Here is a 21,837-nt window from a genome sequence, read left to right on the forward strand (position 1 = left end):
TCCTGACACCCACCCTTCAGATATTTGTAGGCATTTCTAAGGTCCCCTCTCAGCCTTCTCTTCTCCAGGCTGAACAAGCCCAGCTCCCTCAGCCTCTCCTCGTAGTGGAGATGCTCCAGTCCCCTCCTCATCCTCGTAGCCCTTGTCTCGCCGCGGTGGTGAGCGGGGCATCTCTCCCACCCTGCTCAACCCCAGGACGCCTACTCCAAGCGCTTCATCCCCGTCTCCTCCATCTCCTGCGTCGCCAGCGTCGGGGACCAGAAATTCGAGGTCGTCACCAACAACCGCAACTTCGTGTTTCGGGCCGAGAGCGACGGTGAGCGGTGGGGGGGTGGGGGGTCCCTGCTCAAGGGATGACCCCCCGAAATCCCCGGAGCCTGATCCTGACCCGTGTCCCCTCCGGCCCCGCAGCGGACCGTAACGAGTGGATACGGACCCTGCAGCAGGTCGTGGAGGAGCGGAAGAGCAAAGCTCCGGAGAGGACATCGCTGCCCTCGGCCACCGACCCCGCCGACAAGAGCGGCTTCCTGGAGCTGCGGGGCTTCAAGCACAAACTGTTCGTGGCCGTGGCCGGGGACAAAGTTTTCCTCTACAAGAACGCGGAGGTGGGTGGCTGGGGGGGTGCCGTGGGGGACCCCCATGCCACTCCGAGCGGGGACCCCTTCCCTCCAAGTCCACAGCATGAGCAGACGTGAGCTGGGGCACTGCAGTTGTGCCACCCCCCCAAGCGGGGACGGCTCAGACCCCGCGGGCTGGTGACCCCCCCAGGGCTGCAACCCCCCTCCCCGCCAGCTCCGAGCCTTGGGGAGCATCGCACCCCCCCCCCCCAGAACCCACAGGACCCCTCGTACCGCTGCGGCGTGCGGGCAGCCCTGGCACCAGCACTGCCCATCCCCCTCCCCACCGCTGCCCTCCCTCACCCCTCCGCCCACCCTCGCCCCCCCCCCCCCAGGACTATCAGCTGGGCATCGGCATCACCTACATCGAGATGAAGGTGGGCAACGTCAAGGAGGTGGATCGCAGGGGCTTCGAGCTCACGACGCCGTACCGGATCTTCAGGTGGGCTGAGGGGGGAGGGGAAGAGATGCCAGGGGGGCTGCCCCTCCCCCACCCATGCCCTCCCTCACCCCCGTCCCCCACCGGCAGCTTCTCGGCCGACTCGGAGCAGGAGAAGGAGGAGTGGGTGGAAGCCATGCGGTGGTCCATCGCCGAGGCTCTCTCCAACTCGGAGGTGGCCGAGAGGATCTGGGTGGTGGATGCCAACCGCTTCTGCGCCGACTGCGGCTGCCCCGAGCCCGACTGGGCCTCCATCAACCTCTGCGTCGTCATCTGCAAGAGATGCGCAGGTACCCGCGTCCCTGGGGGGGCGAGAGGGTCCCCGCCCTGGCTGGGGACCCCGCCGGCTCGCCCTCTCCCACCCCAAGCTGGGTCCCTCAGGGCGCATCTCGCTGGCAGGGGAGCACCGGGGTTTGGGTCCCGGCGTCACCAAAGTCCGGAGCCTGAAGATGGACAGGAAGGTGTGGACGGAGGAGCTGATTGAGGTATTGCTGCAGAACGACCCCGAAAGCCCTTTTTGGGGGGAGACGCCCCGTCCCCCTCCCCGTGACAGACCCCATGGCTATGGGCTGGGGGCCGGAGGAGCGCGGCAGGGTTTCATCCAGCCCCATCCGAGCCCCTCAGGTGACACTGCGGGGTGGCTTGGTTGGGGAGGGGACCCCCAGCAGCCCTCCATCCCCCTTCCAGCCCCATCCCAGCCCCTTGGGGTGACACTGCAGGGTGGCTTTGTTGAGGAGGGGACCCCCAGCAGCCCTCCATCCCCCTTCCAGCCCCATCCCAGCCCCTTAGGGTGACACTGTGGGGTGGCTTGGTTGGGGAGGGGACCCCCAGCAGCCCTCCATCCCCCTTCCAGCCCCATTCCAGCTCTTCAGGGTGACACTGCGGGGTGACTTTTTTGGGGAGGGGACCCCCAGCAGCCCTCCATCCCCCTTCCAGCCCCATCCCAGCCCCTTGGGGTGACGCTGCGGGGTGGCTTGGTTGGGGAGGGGACCCCCAGCAGCCCTCCATCCCCCTTCCAGCCCCATCCCAGCCCCTTAGGGTGACACTGCGGGGTGGCTTGGTTGGAGAGGGGACCCCCAGCAGCCCTCCATCCCCCTTCCAGCCCCATCCCAGCCCCTTAGGGTGACACTGTGGGGTGGCTTGGTTGGGGAGGGGACCCCAGCAGCCCTCCATCCCCCTTCCAGCCCCAGCTGAGCCCCTCGGGGTGACAAGCGGCCACGGACAGACAGCGTCTGTGTGTCCAGGGGTAGACAGAGTGCAGAACCCCGCAGCGGTTGAGGCCGCCGGCGCGGAGGAATGCGTCGGCGCAGCCAAGCGCCGAGGCGGGTGGCGAGGAGCCGGGATTTTGTTCCCGGACCCAATACCGGCCGCCATTTGCAGCCGGCGGACCCTGGCCGGCCTCGCTCTTCCCAGCCACCCCGGGAATGGATCCTGAATTCCAGCCCGGCGTCCCACCCGTGTGGCCCCCCGCCTCCGGCATCGCCTGCTCCCCGAGCCCCCGAACGCTTCCAGCTGCTGCTCCCCTTCCCCTCCCCTCGCTGGGAAAGCTGCCCTGAACCCCACCGGGCTGGGGCTTGCAGCCGTGGCCCCCCTCCCACCCCCAAAGAGCTTTGGGGTTCAGGCAGAGCACCCCATGGGCTTCCTGGGGTCTCCTCGAGACAGGGCTGAAGCTCTTCGTGGCGGGCTGAGCATCGCTCGGTGCCGGGCAGCAGGATGGCGAGGGGCCACGGAAAGCCCTTTGAAGCCCCCCCCATGGATGCTGAGCGTTGCTCCCCCCCCCTCCGCTTTGCCTGCAGCTGGGCGCTGCCTTCCAGATGTGATTTTCCAGGGCAGGAAGGGGGGGGTCAGCAGCTGCGGGGGCTGCCAGGAGCCGGGACGTGGGGCTGGGCAGGGAGCAGCCCTGCGTGCCTGCAGTGGGTGGGTGCTCCCGCACCCCTGCCCACCCGTGGTCCCCCGTGTACCCCCTTGTCACCCCCCCATGCCCTGTTTGCACCCCGCATCTCCCTTTCGGGCTGCGAACGTCTCCGTAAGCGCAGCTACTGCCGAGCTATCCCCCCCCCCCCCCCCTGCAAAGACCCCCCCCCAAGACTCCCCACAAAGCCCCCCCATTCCCAGCCGCGCTCCATCCCCGGCAGCCCCCATCACCTCGCCCCCCCCTCCTTGTCCCCGCAGCTCTTCCACCAGATCGGCAACGCCGTGGCCAACCGGTTCTGGGCCGCCAACGTGCCCCCCAGCGAGGCCATCGCCCCCGCCAGTGGCAGCAGGGACAGGAGACGCTTCCTCGTCGCCAAGTACCGGGAGGGCAAGTACCGCCGCTACCACCCGCTCTTCGGCAACCAGGAGGAGCTCGACAGGGTCAGTGGGCACCGTCTCGGGGGGTCCCACCCGGGTGCGAAGTGGTGCTGAGGTGGGGTCCCCGAGGCTGGTTTGGGGAGCAGGGGCTCTGCCTGAGCGGGCTGCCCGGCAGCGTGCGTGGGGATGGGTGGTTTCACTGCCTGGCTGGGTCCCTGCCTGCGTCCCTGCCTGTGTCCCTGCCTGGATCCCTGTCTGGATTCCTGCTTGGATCCCTGCCCATATCCCTGCCTGTATCCCTGCCTGTGTCCCTCTCTGCATCCCTGCCCACATCCCTATCCACATCCCTGCCTATGTCCCTGCCTGTATCCCTGCCCATATCCCTGCCTGCATCCCTGCCCACATCCTTATCCACATCCCTGCCTGTGTCCTTGCCTGCACTCCCTGCCTGCATCCCTGCCTGCATCCCTGCCCATATCCCTGCCTGTATCCCTGCCTGTGTGCCTGCCTGCATCCCTGCCTGCATCCCTGCCTGCATCCCTGCCTGTATCCCTGCCTATATCTCTGCCTGTATCCCTGCCTGTGTGCCTGCCTGCATCCCTGCCTGCATCCCTGCCCACATCCCTGCCTGCACCCCCTGCCTGCATCCCTGCCTGTGTCCCTGCCTGCATCCCTGCCTGCATCCCTGCCTGTATCCCTGCCTATATCTCTGCCTGTATCCCTGCCTGTGTGCCTGCCTGCATCCCTGCCCATATCCCTGCCTGTATCCCTGCCTGTATCCCTGCCTGTGTGCCTGCCTGCATCCCTGCCTGCATCCCTGCCTGTATCCCTGCCTATATCTCTGCCTGTATCCCTGCCCATATCCCTGCCCACACCCCCTGCCTGTATCCCTGCCTGTGTCCCTGCCTGCCTCCCTGCCTGCGTTCCTGCCTGTGTCCCTGCCTGCACCCCTGCCTGCACCCCCTGCCTGTGTCCCTGCCTGTATCCCTGCCCATATCTCTGATTGTATCCCTGCCTGCGTCCCTGCCTCTATCCCTGCCTGTGTCCTTGCCTGCACCCCCTGCCTGCATCCCTGCCTGCGTCCCTGCCCACATCCCTGCCTGTGTCCCTGCCTTCATCCCTGCCTGCACCTCCTACCTTTATCGCTACCTGCGCCCCTGCCTGCACCCCCTGCCTGTATCCCTGCCTGCATCCCTGCCTGCCTCCCTGCCCATATCCCTGCCTGCACCCCCTGCCTGCACCCCCTGCCTGTATCCCTGCCTGCACCCCCTGCCTGTATCCCTGCCTGCCTCCCTGCCTGCGTCCCTGCCTGTGCCCCCCCAGCCCCCACTGCACCCCCCATGTCCCCACCGAGCACCGCGAGCTGAAGCCTGGGGTCTGCAGGAGGGACGAGCCTGCTGCGGGGACCGGGTGACATCTCCGGGGTGACATCTCCGGGGTGACATTCCCAGGCTGGGGAGCGTGGTCCGACCCCGGATCCCCCCTCCCCCACCCAGACCCCCCTCCCCGCACCCCTCTCTCTCTCCCTGGCTTGGAAATGGCGTCGTGGTCCGGCACCGGGCTGGAGCGCGGTTCAGGGAGGGCTGGTCCTGGGCAGCAGCTCGAAGCCCCCCCAGCTCCCCGCAGCCCCCCCAGACCCCCCATTCCCTGCCCCGCGGGCAGGGTGCCGGACCTCGGCTCCTTCGCCGTCCCGCTCCGCCATGTTTGCGCAAGAGCCGGGGGCACGCCGGGGGCCCGGGCGGCCGGCGGGAATTCACGTGTGGGCTTGGTTGTTTTTCCGCTCCGGCTAACCCGTCCCGCCCCGCCGCCGTATGACTTCACCCCGGCTCCTCCAGGGAAGGATTCCAAACTTTGGCTTCCCAGTTCCAGCCTCCTTTTGTCCTCGCCCCGGCGGCTGGGGTCCGGCCGCTCGCCGCGCTCCCGCCTCGCTCTTTTCGCCGGGTTGGCTCCTTTTCTTCCTCGGGAGCCTTCGGCCTCACCCGCTGCTCTACCGCAGGCTCTGTGCGCTGCCGTCACCACCAGCGACCTGGCCGAGACGCAGGCTCTGCTCTTCTGCGGGGCGGCCGTGACCTGTGCCACGGGGGACCCCCAGTGCCCCACGCCCCTGGCCCTGGCCGAGAAGAGCGGGCAGAGGCTGCAGATGGAGTTCCTGCTCCACAACAGAACCTCAGGTAAGGGCAGACCCTTTCCAACCCCCGTGGGCTTCGTCCCACCACCGGCATTCCGGGAGCCGCCGGGGTGTCCCAGGGGACGCCGGGATGTTTTGAGCCATTTCTGGCTCCGTGTCGTGCCCGGCGCGTTGCCAGCACGGGGTTCTCCGGCTCCTCGGCGCTGCCGGGCTCTGAGCACCCCGGGAGAGGGGCTTTGGGGGGCCAGGGAGGGAGGCTGGGTCCCGAGCCGCGCTGGGGACGCTTTGCTGGTGCTCCGGGCGCTGGGAGGGACGGGGCGAGCTCTCCCGCACCGCCCCGGCATGCTGCGGGCATCCCCGTGCCCACCCAACAGCCCCAGCTCGATCATCCCCACCGCGACCAGGGGGGGTCTGACCCTTTTACAGAGCGTCCCCCCCCCCTAAAAACCCCCATCTGGCGCCGCCCACCCCACCAAACCCCGCTCAGGGTGGTCTGATGGCTCCCGTGGGACCGATCCGCGCCCTAACGCGGGGTGAACCTCCGGCCATGGAAGGCTCGGGTGGCTGGCATGGAGGTGTGCCAGGGCTTGCCGGCGCCTGCCGTGGCCGTCACCTCCCTCGCCGCCTCGGTGGCCAAGTCCGTCCCGCGGGAGCTGGAGTTTGCCCAGGGCTGATAAACTAGATTGGAAGGGGGAAGGGGAAAAAAGCAGAGTGAAAAGCCCCGGGGGTGGCAGCTCGGCTGCTGGTGGACGGTGAGCTGGTGAGGACCTTCACTCCGTTGAGTCAGTGAGGGCACGGAGCAGGAGACGCGTGCCCGTCTGCGGGGCCGTGAGATCGCCGGCGTCGCGGAGACGCGGTGGGACATCTCCTGTGGCTGTGATGGGAGGATACAGGGAAGACAGGGAGGGGAGACGAGGAGGAGGTGTCACCCTCTGTGTCAAAGATCAACTGGAGGGCATGAAGCTCTGACTGGGGATGGATGAGGAGCCCACGGAGAGCTTATGGGTCAAGATCAAAGGCAGAGCAGGGACGGGCGACATTACAGTGGGAGTCTGCTACAGGCCACCAGATGAGGACGAGCGAGTGGATGAGGCCCTCCAAAGGCAGATAGGAGCAACCTCACGTTCAAAAGCCCTGGTCCTCATGGTGGACTTCAACCACCCCAACATCTGTTGGTGGGACAACACAGCATAACACAGGCAAGCCAGGAGGTTCCTGGAACTCATTGAGGACAACTTCCTCCTCCAAGCGATAGAGGAGCCCACGAGGAGAGATGCAATGCTGGACCTTGTTCTCACCAACGAGGAGGGGCTGGTGGGGAATGTGAAGCTCAAGGGCAGCCTTGGCTGCAGCGACCGTGAAATGGTGGAGTTCAAGCTCCTTAGGGCAGCGAGGTGGGTGTGCAGCAAGCTCGCTACCCTGGGCTTCAGGAGAGCAGACTTTGGCCTCCTCAGGGATTTGCTTAGTAGAATACCGTGGGATAATGCCTGGAGGGAAGAGGGGCCCAGGAAAGCTGGTCAGGATTCCAGGATCACCTCCTCCAAGCTCAGCAGCAACGCGTCCTGACCAAGAGGAAGTCAGGCAGAAACGCCAAAAGTCCTACATGGATGAACAGGGAGCTCCTGGCCAAACTCAAGCAGAAGAAGGAGGCCTGCAGAGGGTGGAAGCAAGGACAGGTAGCTTGGGAGGGATACAGAGAAATGGTCCGAGTAGCCAGGGAGCAAGTTAGGAAAGCTCAAGCCCTGACAGAAGCAAATCTGGCCAGGGACATCAAAGGCAACAAGTAAAGCATCTATAGGTACGTCGGTGATAAAAGGCAGGCTAGGGAAAATGTAGGCCCTCTCCAGAAGGACATGGGAGACCTGGTTACCCAGGTTATGGAGGAGGCTGAGGTACTCAATGACTTTTTTGCCTCAGTCTTCACGGACAAGCTCTCCAGACACACTGCCCAAGTGGCAGAAGGCAAAGGCGGGGACTGGGGGGATGAAGACCCGCCCGCTGTAGGAGAAGACCAGGTTCAAGACTGCCTAAGGAACCTGAAGGTGCACAAGTCCATGGGGTCTGAGGACATGCACCCACGGGTCCCGAGGGAACTGGTGGACAAAGTTGCCAAACTCCTCCCCATCATATTTGAGAGGTCGTGGCGGTCTGGGGAGGTCCCCACCAACTGGAGAATGGGTAACATCACCCCCATTTTTAAAAAGGGAAAAAAGGAAGACCTGGGGAACTACCTCTGTGCCCAGCAAGATGATGGAGCAGATCCTCCTCAAAACCATGCTAAGGCACATGGATAACAAGGAGGTGACTGGGAACAGCCAACATGGATTCACCAAGGGCAAATTGTGCCCGACCAACTTGGTATCCTTCTATGATGGGGTTACAGCGTTGGTGGACAAAGGACGGGCAACTGACATCGTCTACCTGGACTTGTGCAAGGCATTCGACGCTGTCCCACATGATGTCCTTGTCTCTAAGTTGGAAGGATATGGATCTGACAGACGGACCACCCGTTGGATAAGGAACTGGCTCGATGGACGCACTCAGAGAGTTGCAGTCAACAGCTTGATGTCCAGGTGGAGACCAGTGACGAGTGGTGTGCCTCACGGGTTGGTACTGGGGCTGGTGCTGGTTAATAACTTTGTTGGCAAAGTGGACAGTGGGACTGAGCGCACCCTCAGCAAGTTTGCCGACGACACCGAGCTGTGTGGTGTGGTTGACACCCTGGAGGGAAGGGATGCCATCCAGAGGGACCTGGACAGGCTGGAGAGGTGGGCCTGCGTCCAGCTCTGGAGCCCCCAGCATAAAAAGGACATGGATGTGTTGGAGCGGGGCCAGAGGAGGGCCAAGAAGATGATCCGAGGGCTGGAGCACCTCTCCTCCGAGGACAGGCTGAGGGAGTTGGGGCTGTTCAGCCTGGAGAAGAGAAGGCTCCGGGGTGACCTCAGAGCAGCTGCCAGTGCCTGAAGGGGCTGACAGGAAGGATGGAGAGGGGCTTTTCACAAGGGGGTGCAGTGATAGGACAAGGGGGAACGGCTCTAAACCAAAAGAGAGCAGATTTAGATTAGATCTAAGGAAGAAATTCTTCTCCATGAGGGTGGTGAGGCCCTGGCCCAGGTTGTCCAGAGCAGCTGTGTCTGCCCCCTCCCTGGCAGTGCTCAAGGCCAGGTTGGATGGAGCTCTGAGCAACCTGGTCTGGTGGAAGATGTCCCTGCTCATGGCAGGGGGGGTTGGAACCAGATGATCTTCAAGGTCCCTTCCAACCCAAACCATTCCATGAGTCCATGACTGGGGCCGGTCCTGCGGCTCCGGACCTGTCACCACAAACGGGGTCTGGGAGAGCGGCGAGGGCTCCCGGCCACCCCGGTGAGCCGGGGAAAACCAAACCCCTGAGCTCATCCCACCGGGTCCGGCGCCGTGCGTGGAGAAGATCTGGGTTGGTGGAGCAGGGCTCTGCGTCCTCCTGGGTTTCCTTGGTTCCAGAGCTCTGGGCAGCCCCGTGGCCTGAGCTGGGGGTGCTTTAGGGGTGTCCCCGCACCCCGTCTCTGCCTGGTCCCCGGGGGAAATGGAGTCGGGTCCCCACCTTGCCGTGACGTCCCCATCCCGTCACAGCTCAGCGCCCGGGGCGGGTCCGCAGGGGGCAAGCGGGGTACGGGATGGGGGGTGCGAGATGTGGGGTAAGGGATGCAGGATCTGGGATGCGGGATGCGGGATGCAGGATGTGACATGTGGGGTGCAGGATGAGGGATGAGGGATGCGGGATGCAGCATGTGGGGTGCAGGATGGGAGATGTGGGATTCAGGATCTGGGATGCAGGATCCGGGATGAGGGATGTGACATGCGGGATGCGGGGTGCAGAGTGCGGGATGCGAGATATGGGATTTAGCATGTGGGATGCGGGGTGTGGGATGCAGGATGAGGGATGCAGGATATGGGATGCGGGAAGTGGGATGCGGGGCGTGGGATGCAGGATGAGGGATGCAGGATATGGGATGCGGGAAGTGGGATGCGGGATGCGGGATGCAGGATGCGGGATGGAGGGTGCAGAATGCGAGATGCAGGGTGCAAGAGGTGGGATGCAAAATGCGGGATGCGGGATGTAGGATGCAGGATGCGGGATCTGGGATGCGAGATGCCCTCCCGGCAGATAAGCCTGACCCCGCTGAGCCCCACTCAGCCCCACATTTGGGGGCCTGAGCTGCTCCTCGCACCCCAGCTGTGCCGTGGAGGGGGCTCACCTGTGGGATGCTTTTGGGCTCCTGGTTCTTGTGCCAAAGGGGGGGACACCCAGTCAGTTTGCTGACGACACCAAACTGGGAGGTGTGGTAGATACCCCAGCAGGCTGTGCTGCCATTCAGCGTGACCTGGACAGGCTGGAGAGTTGGGCAGAGAGGAACCTGATGAGGTTCAACAAGGGCAAGTGCAGGGTCCTGACCTGCGGAGGAACAACCCCAGGCACCAGTACAGTCTTGGGGTGGACCTGCTGGAGAGCAGCTCTGCGGAGAGGGACCTGGGCGTCCTGGTGGACGACAGGTTAACCATGAGCCAGCAGCGTGCCCTGGGTGCCAAGAAAGCCAATGGGATCCTGGGGTGCATCAAGAAGAGTGTGGCCAGCAGGGCGAGGGAGGTTCTCCTCCCCCTCTACACTGCCCTGGTGAGGCCTCATCTGGGGTCCTGTGTCCAGTTCTGGGCTCCCCAGTTCAAGAAAGATGAGGAGCTACTGGAGAGAGTCCAGCGGAGGGCTACGAGGATGATGAGGGGACTGGAGCATCTCTGCTACGAGGAGAGGCTGAGGGAGCTGGGCTTGTTCAGCCTGGAGAAGAGAAGGCTGAGAGGGGACCTTAGAAATGCCTCTAAATATCTGCAGGGTGGGGGTCAGGAGGATGGGGCCAAGCTCTTTCCAGTGGTGCCCAGTGACAGGACAAGGGGCAATGGGCACAAACTGAGGCACAGGAAGTTCCGTCTGAAGATGAGGAAGAACTTCTTCCCTCTGAGGGTGACGGAGCCCTGGCCCAGGCTGCCCAGGGAGGCTGTGGAGTCTCCTTCTCTGGAGATATTCCAGACCTGGCTGGACAAGGTCCTGTGCAGCCTGCTGTGGGTGACCCTGCTTGGGCAGGGGGGTTGGACTAGATGACCCACAGAGGTCCCTTCCAACCCCTACTATTCTGTGATTCTGTGATTCTGTGACCCCCACTCAGCCCCACATTTGGGGGCCTAAGCTGCTCCTCGCACCCCAGCTGTGCCGTGGAGGGGGTTCACCTGTGGGATGCTTTTGGGCTCCTGGTTCTTGTGCCAAAGGGGGGGACACCCAGTCATTTTGGGGGGCTGGGGGGGGCAGATTTGGACGGTTTCACCGCTGCAGCGTCAGCGCAGAACCCGGGGGACAACATGGCCCAGACCCAGCAGGGGTCCACAGTTCTTGGGAGGGGGGGGGTGTTCTTCAAGGGGGTGCAGCCCCCCCCCTTGACACGTTGTCACCCCGTTTTCAGAGCCGCCGCGCCTGGAGGTGGGGGGCAGCGAGGAGAAGCCCTACTCAGTGCCCCTGCCCTCCGTCACCCACAACGGCTTCCTCTACAAGACCCCCTCCATGGCCAAGCCCGTCGGCGAGCGGAAGGGCCAGGAAGGTGCGTGGGGGCCCGTGGGGCTGGGAAAAAGGGGTGCAGGGGGGTTGGGGGCTCAGAACCCCCAAAAGGGGATGCGGGAGGGGGTCTTGCACCGTCCCCCGCCCCCCAGGGCACCGAAAAGGCACCGGCGAGGTGCAGCATCGCTTCGAGGAGGTGGGTGGTCTCAGCGGGTGGGTGCTGTGGGACCACCCAGGCTGGTGGGTGACCCCGGGGGGGTCCGGCCGGAGCGCAGGGGGGGCTGCCCAGCGCCATCCTGTGCCGCGCAGAGTTCAGCCGGCGATGGTGCACGCTGCAGGACGGCGTCCTCAGCTACTACGAGCACGACCGCCACGCCGCGCCCAACGGCGAGATCAAGGCGGAGGAGATCGTCTGCCTGGTGAACAACCCGCCCCACGCCCACGGGTGAGGGGGCACCCCCCAACCGTGCCCCCCGGCAGCCCCCCGGCATGTCCCTGCCTCGCTCAGGGGGGCTGGCACGGGGGGCTGCCGTCCCCAGCCCCGCCGAGGCCCTCCGGCCCGCTGGTTTGACCCCTTTGCAGCCCCTTTGCAGCCCAACTGCTTTGCAACCCCTTTGTAACTCCTTTGCAGCCCCTTTGTAACATCTTTGCAGCCCCTTTACAGCCCTTTTGCAGCCCCTTTGCAACCCCTTTGTAACCCCCTTGCAACTCCTTTGCATCCCCTTTGCAACCCCTTACAGCCTCTTTGCAACTGCTTTGCAACCCCTTTGTAACTCCTTTGCAGCCCCTTTGTAACATCTTTGCAGCCCCTTTACAGCCCTTTTGCAGCCCCTTTGCACCCCCTTTGTAACCCCTTTGCATCCCCTTTGCAACCCCTTACAGCCTCTTTGCAACTGCTTTGCAACCCCTTTGTAACTCCTTTGCAGCCCCTTTGTAACATCTTTGCAGCCCCTTTACAGCCCTTTTGCAGCCCCTTTGCAACCCCTTTGTAACCCCCTTGCAACTCCTTTGCATCCCCTTTGCAACCCCTTCCAGTCTCTTTGCAACTGCTTTGCAACCCCTTTGTAACTCCTTTGCAGCCCCTTTGTAACATCTTTGCAGCCCCTTTACAGCCCTTTTGCAGCCCCTTTGCACCCCCTTTGCAACCCCTTTGCAACTCCTTTGCATCCCCTTTGCTGCTTTGCAACCCCTTTGTATCTCCTTTGCAGCCCCTTTGCAGCCTCTTTGTAACCCCTTTGCAACTCCTTTGCATCCCCTTTGCAACCCCTTACAGCCTCTTTGCAACTCTTTTGCAACCCCTGTGTAACTCCTTGTTAGCCCCTTTGCACCCACTTTGCAACCCCTTTGTAACTCCTTTGCAGCCTCTTTGTAACCCCTTTGCAACTCCTTTGCATCCCCTTTGCAACCTCTTCCAGCCTCTTTGCAACTCCTTTGCAACCCCTGTGTAACTCCTTTTTAGCCCCTCTGCAACCCCTTTGCAACTCCTTTGCAGCCCCTTTACAGTCTCTTTGCAACTCCTTTGCCACTCCTTTGTAACTCCTTGCTAACCTCTCTGCAACGCCTTTGCAACCCCTTTGCAGCCCTTTCATAACCCCTTTGCAACCCCTTTGCAACTGCTTTGCAACCCCTTTGTAACTCCTTTGCAACTCCTTTACAGCTTCTTTGTAACTCCTTTGCAATCGCTTTGTAACTCCTTGCTAACCCCTCTGCAACGCCTTTGCAACCCCTTTGCAGCCCTTTCATAATCCCTTTGCAACCTCTTTGTAACTCCTTTGGAACCGCCTTGCATCTCCTTTGCAACCTCTTTATAGCCTCTTTGTAACCTCTTTGCACCCCTTTGCAGCCACTTTGCAATCCTTTGCAGCCCCTTTATAACCTCTTTGCAATCCTTTGCAACCCCCTTGTAACCTCTTTGTAACCCTTTGCAATCCCTCTGCAGCCCTTTTGCAGCCACTTTGCAACCCTTTGCAACCCCTTTGAGCCCCTTGCAGTTTCTTTGCAATCCGTTTGCAACCCCTCTGCAACCCCTTTGCACCCCTTTGCAGCCACGGTGCAACCACTTCGCCGTCTCTTTGTAACCCTTTTGCAATCCTTTGCAGCCCCTTTGTAACCTCTTTGCAGCCCTGTGCAATCCCTTTGAAGCCCCACTGCAGTCCCTTTGCAACCCCTTTGCAACTCCTTTGCAACCCCTTTGTAACTCCTTTGCAGCTCTCTTGCTACCCCTCTGCAACTCCTTTGCAACCGCTTTGCAGCCCTTTGCAATCTCTTTGCAAGCCCTTTGCAATGTTTGCAATCTCTTTGCTGCCACTTTGTAGCCCCTTCATAACCTCTTTGCAACCCTTTGCAACCCCTTTGTAGCTGCTTTGCAACCCCTTTGCAACTCCTTTGTAACCCCTTTGCAGCCCCTTCGCAGTCTGTTCGGAACCCTTTTGCAATCCTTTGCAGCCCTGTGCAATTCCTTTGCAACCCCTTTGCCATCCCTTTGCAACCCCTTTGCAGCCCCAATGCAACCCCTTTGCAATCCCTTTGCAACCCCTTTGTAAACCCTTTGCAGCCCCTTCTCAATCTGTTTGGAACCCCTTTGCAATACTTTGCAGCCCATTTGTAACCTCTTTGCAGCCCTTTGCTATCTCTTTGCAAGCCCTTTGCAATTCCTTTGCAACCCCTTTGCAACCCCTTTGTAAGTCGTTTGTAAGCCCCTTGCAACCCCTTTGCAACCTCTGTGCAACCCCTGTGCAGCCCCTGTGCTCCCAGTCGGAGGGTGCGTGGCAGCACAGCAATGTTGGGGGGCCTGGGGATGGGCTGGGGGGATCCCAACACGGCTCAGCACCCGCCCAGCTTTGTCCCAGCACCCACCAAGCTCCGTCCCACCACCCACCCAACCCCGTCCCAGCACCCACCCAGCTCTGTCCCCGCAGCCCCATCCCAGCACCCACCCAGCTCCATCCCAGCACCCATCCAGCTCCATCCCAGCACCCACACAGCCCCAACCCAGCATCCTCCCAGCACCCACCCGGCTCCATCCCGACACCCACCCAGCTCCATACCAGCACCCATCTGGCTCCATCCCAGCACCCACCCAGCTCCATCCTGACACCCATCCAGCTCCATCCCAGCACCCCCCCAGCTCCATCCCGACACCCATCCAGCTCCATCCCAGCACCCACACAGTCCCAACCCAGCATCTTCCCAGCACCCACCTGGCTCCATCCCGACACCCACCCAGCTCCATCTCAGCACCCACCTGGCTCCATCCCGACACCCATCCAGCTCCATCCCAGCACCCACCCAGCTCCATCCCAGCACCCACCCGGCTCCATCCCGACACCCATCCAGCTCCATCCCAGCACCCACACAGTCCCAACCCAGCATCTTCCCAGCACCCACCTGGCTCCATCCCAGCACCCCCCCAGCCCCATCCCAGCACCCACCCAGCTCCATCCCAGCACCCCCCCAGCTCTATCCCGACACCCATCCAGCTCCATCCCAGCACCCACACAGTCCCAACCCAGCCCCATCCCAGCACCCACCTGGCTCCATCCCAGCACCCACCCAGCTCCATCCCAGAACCCACCCGGCTCCATCCCAACACCCACCCAGCTCCATCCCAGCACCCACCCAGTTCCATCCCAGCACCCACCCAGCTCCATCCCAGCACCCCCTCAGCTCCATCCCGACACCCATCCAGCTCCATCCCAGCACCCACACAGCCCCGTCCCAGCATCTTCCCAGCACCCACCTGGCTCCATCCCAGCACCCACCCAGCTCCATCCCAGCACCCACCCGGCTCCATCCCGACACCCACCCAGCTCCATCTCAGCACCCACCTGGCTCCATCCCAACACCCACCTGGCTCCATGACAACACCCACCCAGCTCCATCCCAGCACCCACCCGGCTCCATCCTGACACCCATCCAGCTCCATCCCAGCACCCACACAGCTCCATCCCAGCACCCACCCGGCTCCATCCCGACACCCACCCAGCTCCATCTCAGCACCCACCTGGCTCCATCCCAGCACCCACCTGGCTCCATCCCAACACCCACCCAGCTCCATCCCAGCACCCACCCGGCTCCATCCTGACACCCATCCAGCTCCATCCCAGCACCCACCCAGCTCCATCCCAGCACCCACCTGGCTCCATCCCGACACCCACCCAGCTCCATCTCAGCACCCACCTGGCTCCATCCCAACACCCACCCAGCTCCATCCCGACACCCACCCAGCTCCATCCCGACACCCACACAGCCCCAACCCAGCATCTTCCCAGCACCCACCCAGCTCCATCCCAGCACCCCCCCCAGCTCCATCCCGACACCCACCCAGCTCCATCTCAGCACCCACCTGGCTCCATCCCAACACCCACCCAGCTCCATCCCAGCACCACCCCAGCTCCATCCCAACACCCATCCAGCTCCATCCCAGCACCCACACAGTCCCAACCTAGCCCCATCCCAGTACCCACCTGGCTCCATCCCGACACCCACCCAGCCCCATACCAGCACCCACCCAGCTCCATCCCAACACCCACCCAGCTCCATCCCAACACCCACCCAGCTCCATCCCAGCACCCACCCAGCTCCATCCCAACACCCACCCAGCTCCATCCCAACACCCACCCAGCTCCATCCAAGCATCCACCCGGCTCCATCCTGACACCCATCCAGCTCCATCCCAGCACCCACCCAGCTCCATCCCAGCACCCACCTGGCTCCATCCCGACACCCACCCAGCTCCATCCCAGCACCCACCTGGCTCCATCCCAACACCAACCCAGCTCCATCCCAACACCCACCCAGCTCCATCCCAGCACCCCCCCAGCTCCATCCTGACACCCACCCAGCTCCATCCCAGCACCCACACAGCCCCAACCCAGCATCCTCCCAGCACCCACCCAGCCTCGTCCCAGCACCCACCCAGCCCCATCCCAGCACCCGCGGGCGTCCAGGCTCCCCTGTCGCTCCCCCCCACAGCATCGAGAGCACGTTCGAGGTCTACATCGAGTCGGAGAGGCTCTACCTCTTCGGGCTGGAGACCCCCGACGCCGCTCGCCAGTGGCTCAAGTCCATCGCCAAGGTCGGGTGCGGTGGGTGCCGGCGGGGTCCGGGGGTGCCGGTGGGAGCCGGGGGGCCGCGGCGCTGACGGGTCCCTCCTCTCCCCGGCTCAGTCCTTCGTCCACCCCCGCGCCGAGGAGCTGCTGGCTCTGGACTTCGAGCGCATCGGCCGGCTGCACTACAAGGGTGGTCTCAACCTGGAGCGAGCCCAGGAGGGCTGGTTCGTCCTGGCCGGCTCGGCGCTGCACGTCTGCTCGGAGGACGGCCAGCGGCAGGAGCCCCTCCAGCTGCGCAAGCTGCAGGAGCTCTGTGCGTCCCCCTGACCCCCCTTTGGGGGGGGATCCCCCAAATCCTACCCCGAGCACCCACGTTGTGGTTGGGGGCGGTGGGTGCTGCTCTGATGGAGCTTGCGGGTCCCTCCGTTGAGTGGGATGCGGCCGCTCTTCCTCCTCTCCCTCCTCTTCCCCCTCTCCCTCCTCTTCCCCATCCCTGGAAAGTGGCTGCTTGTCCCATCTGGGCTGCAGCACAGACCCCGTGGGGCTGGGGGGGCCGGGGGACCCCCAAGTTCCCACGGGTGATGGGCTCTCTCTGCCTTCCCTCCCAGCCATCCAGGGGGACAACGAGGTGCTGGTGCTGGTGGAGAGGCGGAGGTAAGAGCAGAGAGTGGAGGTGTGGGGGGCTTCAACACCCCCCCCCCCCCAGCAAAATATCCCACCCTGGCCAAGCCCCCACCCTCCTGGGGTGTCCTCGCCCTCCCACCCTGCCCAAGCCCCCACCCTCCTGGGGTACCCTTGCCCTCCCTGCGGCGACTGGGGACCCCCAAAAGAGAGCTGGGAGCATCTCCCAGCCCCCGGCGCCAGCCTTCGCGGGGTCCTGGCCGTGCGGTGGGTCTGGGGGGGCGGTGGGCTGCTGGCCCCCCCCGCTGAGGCTGGCACTGCCGGCAGGACGCTGTACATCCAAGGGGAGAGGCGGCTGGATTTCCTGGGCTGGGTCCACGCCATCCAGAAGGCTGCGGGCAGCGCGGGGGACACCTTGGCGGAGCAGCAGCTGACGGAGGCCGACGTCCCGGTGCTGGTGGACCGCTGCATCGACTACATCACCCAGTGCGGTGCGTCCCGTCGCTCGCCGGCGGGTGACGGCGGGGGACAGAATCACAGAATCACAGAATCACAGAATAGTAGGGGTTGGAAGGGACCTCTGTGGGTCATCTAGTCCAACCCCCCTGCCGAAGCAGGGTCACCTACAGCAGGCTGCACAGGACCTTGTCCAGGCAGGTCTTGAATATCTCCAGAGAAGGAGACTCCACAACCTCCCTGGGCAGCCTGTTCCAGTGCTCCGTCACCCTCAGAGAGAAGAAGTTCCTCCTCATGTTCAGACGGAACTTCCTGTGCCTCAGTTTGTGCCCATTACCCCTTGTCCTGTCACTGGGCACCACTGAAAAGAGCTTGGCCCCATCCTCCTGACACCCACCCTTCAGATATTTGTAGGCATTTCTAAGGTCCCCTCTCAGCCTTCTCTTCTTCAGGCTGAACAAGCCCAGTTCCCTCAACCTCTCCTCGTAGTGGAGATGTTCCAGTCCCCTCACCATCCTTGTAGCCCTTGTACCCCCCGTCGCAGCCGGTAGCCTGAGACCTGATGCGCTCGTGACACGTGTTGCCCTCCCTCCCTGAGCTTCTGCTCCAGCTCCGTGGGTGGGCTCTGGGTGGAGAAGGGCTTTTGCTCCTTGGTGGACACGGGGTGGGAATTGCCGCGGCCGTGGTGGTGTTTGACGGGGAGCCAACGGGCGGGCGGGGGGCCGGGAGGGGTGCCCGTCGCCCCACGGAGAGGGTCTCACCCCCGCCGGCTCCGCTGCAGGGCTGAAGTCTGAGGGCATCTACCGCAAGAGCGGGCAGAACTCAAAGACCACCAACCTGCTGGAGATGCTGCGGCGGGACGCCCGCAGCGTCCGCCTGAAGGAGGGCGAGCACCACGTGGACGACGTCGCCAACACCCTCAAACGCTTCTTCCGCGACCTCGGCGATGGGCTCTTCACCGGGCGGTGGGGCCAGGACTGGCTGCGGGCGACGGGTGAGCCCCCCTGGTGGGGTGGGGGCTGCTGGGGGGTCAGGTTCCATGGCTCTGACGTAGAGCCCTTCATCGTCTCCTCTGGGCTGCACGGCTGGGCGATCCGGGGGGTTGGAGCGATGGGTGGGGAGCAGAGCGCGCCCACGCTTGACCCCGCGCAGCCCCGTGCTCCGGCATGGCTGGGGCTGAGCCAGGGCACAGAGCCAGACTCCGCTCCTCTTCCGGACCCGGTCCCGGGATACCGGGGAGGGACACACCCAGCGGCAAAAGAGCCGTGAGCCGTGGCACTGTGGAGCGGGGGTGATCCGGCCCCATGGAACAGGGATGCTCCGGCCCTGGGATGCTCTGGCCCCATGGAGCTGGGATGCTCCGGCCCTGGGATGCTCAAATCCCGTGGAGCTGGGATGTTCCAGCCCTGGGATGCTCCAGTTCCATGGGGCTGGGATCCTCCAGCCCTGGGATGCTCCAGTTCCATGGGGCTGGGATGCTCCGGCCCTGGGATGCTCAAATCCCGTGGAGCTGGGATGTTCCGGCCCTGGGATGCTCCAGCCCCATGGAGCTGGGATGTTCCAGAATGCCCTGGGATGCTCCAGCACTGTGGAGCTGGGAATCTCTGGTGCTGGGATGCTCCAGCCCTATGGAGCTGGGGTGCTCGGGCCCTGTGGAGCTGGGGTACTCTGGCCCCAGGATGCTCCGGCCCCATGGAGCTGGGATGCTCTGGCCCTGGGATGCTCAAATCCCGTGGAGCTGGGCTGTTCCAGCCCTGGGATGCTCCGGTTCCATGGGGCTGGGATGCTCCAGCCCTGGGATGCTCCAGTTCCATGGGGCAGGGATTCTCTGGTCCAGGGATTCTCTGGTCCAGGGATTCTCCGGTTCTGTAGGGCTTCGATGCTCTGGTCCTGGGATGCTCCGGTCCTGGGATGCTCCAGCCCCATGGAGCTGGGATGTTCCAGAACGCCCTGGGATGCTCCAGCACTGTGGAGCTGGGAATCTCTCGTGCTGGGATGCTCCAGTTCCATGGAGCTGGGATGCTCCGGCCCTGGGATGCTCCAGCTGTGGGATGCTCTGGCCCCATGGAGCTGGGATGCTCTGGTCCTAGGATGTTCTGGCCCTATGGAGCTGGGGTGCTCGGGCCCTGTGGAGCTGGAGTACTCTGGCCCCGGGATGCTCTGGCCCCATAGAGCTGGGATGCTCCGGCCCTGGGATGCTCATATCCCGTGGAGCTGGGATGTTCCAGCCCTGGGATGCTCCAGTTCCATGGGACCGGGATGCTCCGGCCCTGGGATGCTCCAGTTCCATGGGGCAGGGATTCTCTGTTCCAGGGATGCTCCGGCCCTGTGGAGCTGGGATGCTCCGGCCCTGGGATGCTCAAATCCCATGGAGCTGGGATGTTCCAGCCCTGGGATGCTCCAGTTCCGTGGGGCAGGGATTCTCTGGTCCAGGGATTCTCCGGTTCTGTAGGGCTTCGATGCTCTGGTCCTGGGATGCTCCAGCCCTGGGATGCTCCAGCCCCATGGAGCTGGAATGTTCTAGAATGCCCTGGGATGCTCCAGCACTGTGGAGCTGGGAATCTCTGGTGCTGGGATGCTCCAGCCCCATGGAGCTGGGATGCTCCGGCCCTGGGATGCTCCAGCTGTGGGATGCTCTGGCCCCATGGAGCTGGGAAGCTCCAGCGCTGGGATACTCCAGCCCCATGGAGCTGGGATGCTCTGGTCCTAGGATGTTCTGGCCCTATGGAGCTGGGGTGCTCAGGCCCTGTGGAGCTGGGGTACTCTGGCCCCGGGATGCTCTGGCCCCACAGAGCTGGAATGCTCTAGCCCTGGGATGCTCCAGCCCATGGAGCTGGGGTGCTTTGGTCCTGGAATGCTCTGACCCCATGGAGCTGGGAAGCTTTGGCCTTGGGATACTCCAGCCCTGGGATGCTCCAGCCCCACAGAGCTGGAATGCTCTGGTCCTAGGATGCTCCGGCCCCATGGAGCTTGGATGCTCCAGCCCTGTGGAGCTAGCGTGCTCTGGCCCTGGGTTGCTGCAGCCCTGGGATGTTCCAGCCGTAGGATGCTCTGGCTCCATGGAGCTGGGATGCTCTGGCCCTGGGATGCTCTGGCCCTATGGAACTGGGATGCTCGGGCCCTGTCGAGCTGGGGTACTCTGGCCCCGGGATGCTCTGGCCCCATGGAGCTGGGAAGCTGTGGCCTTGGGATGATCCAGCCCTGGGATGCTCCTGTTCTGTGGTGTTGGGATGCTCTGGCCCTGGGATGTTCTGGCCCCATGGAGCTGGGATGTTCCAGCCCTGGGATGCTCCAGCCCTGTGGAGCTGGGATTCTCTGGTCTTAGGATGCTCCGGCCCCATGGAGCTGGGATGCTCTGGTCCTAGGATGCTCCGGCCCTATGGAGCTGGGATGCTCTGGCCCCATGGAGCTGGGATGTTCCAGCCCTGGGATGCTCTGGTTCCATGGAGCTGGGATGCTCTGGCCCTGTGGAGCTGAGATGCTCTGGTTCTCGGATGCTCCATCCCCATGGGGCTAGCGTGATCTGGCCCTGGGATGCTCTGGCCCTGGGATGCTCCGGCCCCATGGAGCTGGGAAGCTCCACCCCCACGGTGGAATAGGAGGGTCCGAGGTAGTGTCCGGAGAGGGGATGGTGGGGCCATGAGTCTTGTTCTCACCTTCACGCCCCTCTGTGCTTATCCCCTCCCTCGTGCTCCTCTCGCAGCGCTGGAGGATGAGGAGGTGAAGATCAGCGAGTACCGGCGGCTCCTGGGCACCCTCCCCACGGTGAACCGGGCCACGCTCAAGGCGCTCATCAACCACCTCTTTCGGTACAGTGTGGGCACCGGGTCCGTGGTGCGGCCGAGCACGGGCTCCCCGAGCCCCCGAGGGGTCCTGGGGAGGCTGTGGGGAGGAGGAGAGCCCTCGTCCCTTGGCTCACCTCCCGGGCAAGGAAAGGAGGGGGACTTGGGGTCAAGCTGTGTCCAAAGCTGAGCATCATGTCCCAGCGTGGGGCAAAGCTGAGGGAGGGGTCCTGGGGGGGGCCCAGGAACTGTAAAGGGGTTCACCTCAGGGTCCAGCGCTTCTCTGGGGAGAATCAGATGAACACGCACAACCTGGCCATCGTCTTCGGGCCGACGCTCTTCCAGACGGACGGGAAGGACTACAAGGCAGGGCGCGTGGTGGAGGACCTCATCAGCCACTACGTGAAGATCTTTAATGTAGGTTTACCCCCCCTCTGGCGCTGCTCTGGACCGGGTCCATGCGTGGACGTTCCCAGGGGATGGGGAGGTGAAAGGAGGAGTGGTCAGCCCTGACGGCTCCCTGGGCTCCTCTTCCTTGGCAGGTCAACGACCAAGAGATGAAGAAGCAGCAGGACGAGATCATGGCCATCATGAAGATGCGGGAGGCAGCGTCCAGTGGGACGCAGGTGAGTTCTGGACATGGGGACCTTCCACCACCCTCTTTGCATGGGGCCCCCACTACTTCCTCCAGCTTCTCCTGGAGATGCCCTGGGCAGGGGGTGTCCATGCTGGGTGGGGGGCATTTAGCCCACGCGTGGGAAGCTGCAGGTTGACGTGCTTTCCCGTTGCCCTCCAGCAAGCTGGGGACTTCATCTGCACTGTCTACTTGGAGGAGAAGAAGACAGAGGCAGAGCAGCACGTCAAGGTGAGCAG

The 21,837-nt window shown here is 63.6% G+C and overlaps 1 protein-coding gene across 3 annotated transcripts in view; it reads left to right on the plus strand.

Moving 5' to 3' along the window:
• ARAP1 (ArfGAP with RhoGAP domain, ankyrin repeat and PH domain 1) overlaps positions 1–21,837 on the plus strand; it is a 67,417-nt gene that overhangs the window by 30,494 nt on the left and 15,086 nt on the right. For all 3 annotated transcript variants that reach the window (XM_075414446.1, XM_075414455.1, XM_075414438.1), the window contains exons 8-25: positions 196–316; positions 412–605; positions 953–1,059; positions 1,147–1,346; positions 1,456–1,541; positions 3,229–3,411; positions 5,345–5,519; positions 10,963–11,097; positions 11,364–11,499; positions 16,029–16,131; positions 16,223–16,418; positions 16,714–16,759; positions 17,054–17,217; positions 17,964–18,176; positions 20,886–20,991; positions 21,234–21,381; positions 21,507–21,590; positions 21,761–21,829. In XM_075414446.1, the coding sequence (XP_075270561.1) occupies positions 196–316; positions 412–605; positions 953–1,059; positions 1,147–1,346; positions 1,456–1,541; positions 3,229–3,411; positions 5,345–5,519; positions 10,963–11,097; positions 11,364–11,499; positions 16,029–16,131; positions 16,223–16,418; positions 16,714–16,759; positions 17,054–17,217; positions 17,964–18,176; positions 20,886–20,991; positions 21,234–21,381; positions 21,507–21,590; positions 21,761–21,829 (2,466 nt within the window). The remainder of the gene's footprint in view (positions 1–195; positions 317–411; positions 606–952; positions 1,060–1,146; positions 1,347–1,455; positions 1,542–3,228; positions 3,412–5,344; positions 5,520–10,962; positions 11,098–11,363; positions 11,500–16,028; positions 16,132–16,222; positions 16,419–16,713; positions 16,760–17,053; positions 17,218–17,963; positions 18,177–20,885; positions 20,992–21,233; positions 21,382–21,506; positions 21,591–21,760; positions 21,830–21,837) is intronic.

Source organism: Opisthocomus hoazin, chromosome 1 (assembly GCF_030867145.1).
Source record: "Opisthocomus hoazin isolate bOpiHoa1 chromosome 1, bOpiHoa1.hap1, whole genome shotgun sequence".
Taxonomy (NCBI): domain Eukaryota; kingdom Metazoa; phylum Chordata; class Aves; order Opisthocomiformes; family Opisthocomidae; genus Opisthocomus; species Opisthocomus hoazin.